The sequence below is a fragment of the Mastomys coucha genome, unplaced genomic scaffold (assembly GCF_008632895.1).
Source record: "Mastomys coucha isolate ucsf_1 unplaced genomic scaffold, UCSF_Mcou_1 pScaffold3, whole genome shotgun sequence".
Taxonomy (NCBI): domain Eukaryota; kingdom Metazoa; phylum Chordata; class Mammalia; order Rodentia; family Muridae; genus Mastomys; species Mastomys coucha.
Genome location: NW_022196909.1, coordinates 51649014 through 51652043, shown reverse-complemented (window position 1 = coordinate 51652043; position 3030 = coordinate 51649014). Strand labels below are relative to the sequence as shown.

At 45.3% G+C, this 3030-nt stretch overlaps 1 protein-coding gene across 1 annotated transcript in view; it reads left to right on the top strand.

The window, feature by feature from the left end:
* LOC116074664 (HLA class I histocompatibility antigen, alpha chain G-like) overlaps positions 1-1875 on the top strand; it is a 3407-nt gene extending 1532 nt beyond the window's left edge. The window contains exons 4-6 of the mRNA XM_031347396.1: positions 100-375; positions 486-599; positions 1562-1875. Of these exons, the coding sequence (XP_031203256.1) occupies positions 100-375; positions 486-599; positions 1562-1605 (434 nt within the window). The 3' untranslated portion in view covers positions 1606-1875. The remainder of the gene's footprint in view (positions 1-99; positions 376-485; positions 600-1561) is intronic.
* Positions 1876-3030: the final 1155 nt, after the last annotated feature.

Genomic DNA, 3030 nt, shown 5'->3' with positions numbered 1-3030 from the left:
TTAAATTTTCAACACAACTATGGGGTGATCACATGATTAATGCTCATCTAGTCCACAGGAAAGAAAAGAAGGTTATTTTCCTCTGACTCTTTTCCTCAGATCCCCCCAAAACAAATGTGACCCATCACCCTACACTTAAAGGTGATGTCACCCTGAGGTGCTGGGCCCTGGATTTCTACCCTGCTGACATCATCTTGACCTGGCAGAGGGATGAGGAGGACTTGACCCAGGACATGGAACTTGTGGAGACCAGACCTTCAGGGGATGGAACCTTCCAGAAGTGGGCAGCTGTGGTGGTGCCTTCAGGAGAAGAGCATAGATACACATGCCATGTACAACATGAGGGGCTGCCTGAACCCCTCATCTTGAAATGGGGTAAAGAGGGTGTGTGGGGGCACAGAGTCTGTCCTTGGGAAAGCAGGAGCTCTTCAGCAGACCTTGAGCATGTCCCTCACTTCTGTCCTCCAATCCCCTCTCTCTGACAGAGCCCCCACCCTCTCCCACCACCCCCATCACGAGGATCACTGCTGGTCTGCTTCTCCTTGGAGTTTTGCTCATTGGAGCTGTGGCTGCCATTGTGATGAGGAGGAAGCATGCAGGTAAGGATGGGCTTTGAGATTTGGGTCTTACTGAGAAATTTCAAGTCCTGGATACAAATGTGCCTATCTTTTGTTATTTTAAAGTTTAGCCATTCCTGTGCTTTAGCCACTTGGGACCTTTTTTTAAACTAACTGTGAAAGGAACACCTGTAAATAGAGGACCAGGCTTTCACCATGTGGATCCTGTTGATGTGGACACAAATCTGAGGCAGGGTCTCCAGGAAGAGGGAACAGGCCTCTGGGAGGGCACGTTATATTTTTTTCCCCCAAGACAGGGTTTCTCTGTGTAGCCCTGGCTGTCCTGGAACTCACACTGTAGACCAGGCTGTCCTCTAACTCAGAAATCCACCTGCCTCTACCTCCCAAGTGCTGGGATTGAATATGTGCACCCCCACTGCCCAGCTCATTCTGTTAAACCACGCAGCAGCTGGGCACAGCTTGAGTCCTCAGCTTGCATAGGATCTGGTGTTGTTTGTCTTTTGTGTTCTGTCCCTGGATATAAAGACTCAAACTTGGGGTTTTAGATTTTTCTAAGATTAAAAAAAAAAAATCTGTAAGCCTCTAATGTCCCATATAAAATTTTGTTGTATTTAAACAATAAGAATTTAGATTTCATTATTTCTGTCTAAAAGTTGGAAATCAGTCTAGGGAATTTTCAGATAGCAACCAGCAAGAGACTTTTATCCTGTAAATTGCTTACTAGGTCTTTTACCTGAGGCTATACTCAGTGGGAGAGAAAATAACTCAGGGCTGATGACAGGTCCATAGGTCCTTACACTCTCAGGGTAAAATCCTATATTCTCACTTGGTTCTATTCCTTCTGTGGCCACTGCTCTGACGACTGACATCAGTGACCTCAAACCTTGTTGCAGAATCCTCATAACACTTCCGAGACCCCTGCTGTCTTAGACTGTAAAGCAGAGAGGCCATGTATTATTACCTTTTTCCTTCCTTTTTGGCAGGGTCTCACACTGCACCCCAGGCTGGGCTGGAACTCACTATGTAGTTGTGATGGCTAATCTTCATTGTCAGCTTGACTGGATCTAGGATTGTGACTCTCCTACAGCTGAAGGCTGATTCTATCAGACCCTGCCTTGCCACAGATAACCATGCCTCTCTGCCCACCTCCTGCTAATTGCCCTGCCTCTCTGCAAGTTCCAGTTATGTAGGAAGTCCCTCCTCCAGAGACTGAAGATGAAGCTGCTGATTGGGCCAAGTTCCTGATGAACTTGGGGGAGGGGTTTTACTTTACCTATCTACCTGTTTGTTTGTAACAAAGAGATTTCAATGAATGGTGGCCAACTGAAAGCACACCATGTGTTGGTCTAATTTTTTCAAGCCCTTCCTGCATTTCCAGTACCCTTAATTTTCAGGCCCTTGACTCCCATTTCAGTGACCCATTCGTATGAATGGCTGCAGGCAGCCACATAGAATCTCCCAGGACTTGCAATTCTGGAAATGTCTATGACGCCTCCAGAGATTGAGTAAAAGAGAAGTTGCTTGGATGTGGGTCACACCATCCCAGACCAAAGACCTGGGAGGAAGAGGAGGAAGGCAGGTGAGAGCCAGCGTCCCCACACTCTACTCCTGATACATGGAGAAGAGGGTCATCCCAGACACATGCTCCAGCTCCCTGAACTCCACCATGCCTTTCCTGCCAGGATGGGATATACCTTCTTACATTAAAAACCAAAGCAAACTCCTTGCTTCTTTCAGATGTTTTCATCGTTTTGTTTTGTTTGTTTTATATAATAATGAGAGAAGTGAGGGATACATTTACTCCCATAAATCTTCCTGCCTTTACCTGAGTGCTGATATTGTGCGTGTAGGACATACAATTGGTTTCAAGAATGACTTATGTTGGGCTGAAGATATGGCTCAGTGCTTAAGAGCACCAACTGCTCTTCTGAAGGCCCTGAGTTCAAATCCCAGCAGCTACATGGTGGTTCACAACCATCTGAGGTGAGATCTGACTCCCTCTTCTAGAGTGTCTGAAGATAGCTACAGTGTACTTACATATAAAGTACACTGAAAAACAAAGTATATAAAGTATAAAAAGGAAGTATATAAAGTACAGTGTAAAAAAAAAGTATTTTTATAAATAGATCTTTAAAAAATGATGAATGTTACCAGCTGTGATCCTGGTCTACCTTCTTGCAGATGAATGTGGAGGTCAGAAGACAACTTTCTGGAGTCATTTTTTTGTTTGTTTTTTTGGTTTTTTTTCGATACAGGGTTTCTCTGTGTAGCCCTGGCTGTTCTGGAACTCACTCTGTAGACCAGGCTTGCCTCGAACTCAGAAATCCACCTGCTTCTGCTTCCCAAGTCCTGGGATTAAAGGCATGTGCCACCACTGCCCTACTGGTCTAATTTTTTTTCCTTCCACCAAGTGGTTCTGAGGGATCTAACTCAGTTTGTCAGGCTTGGCAGG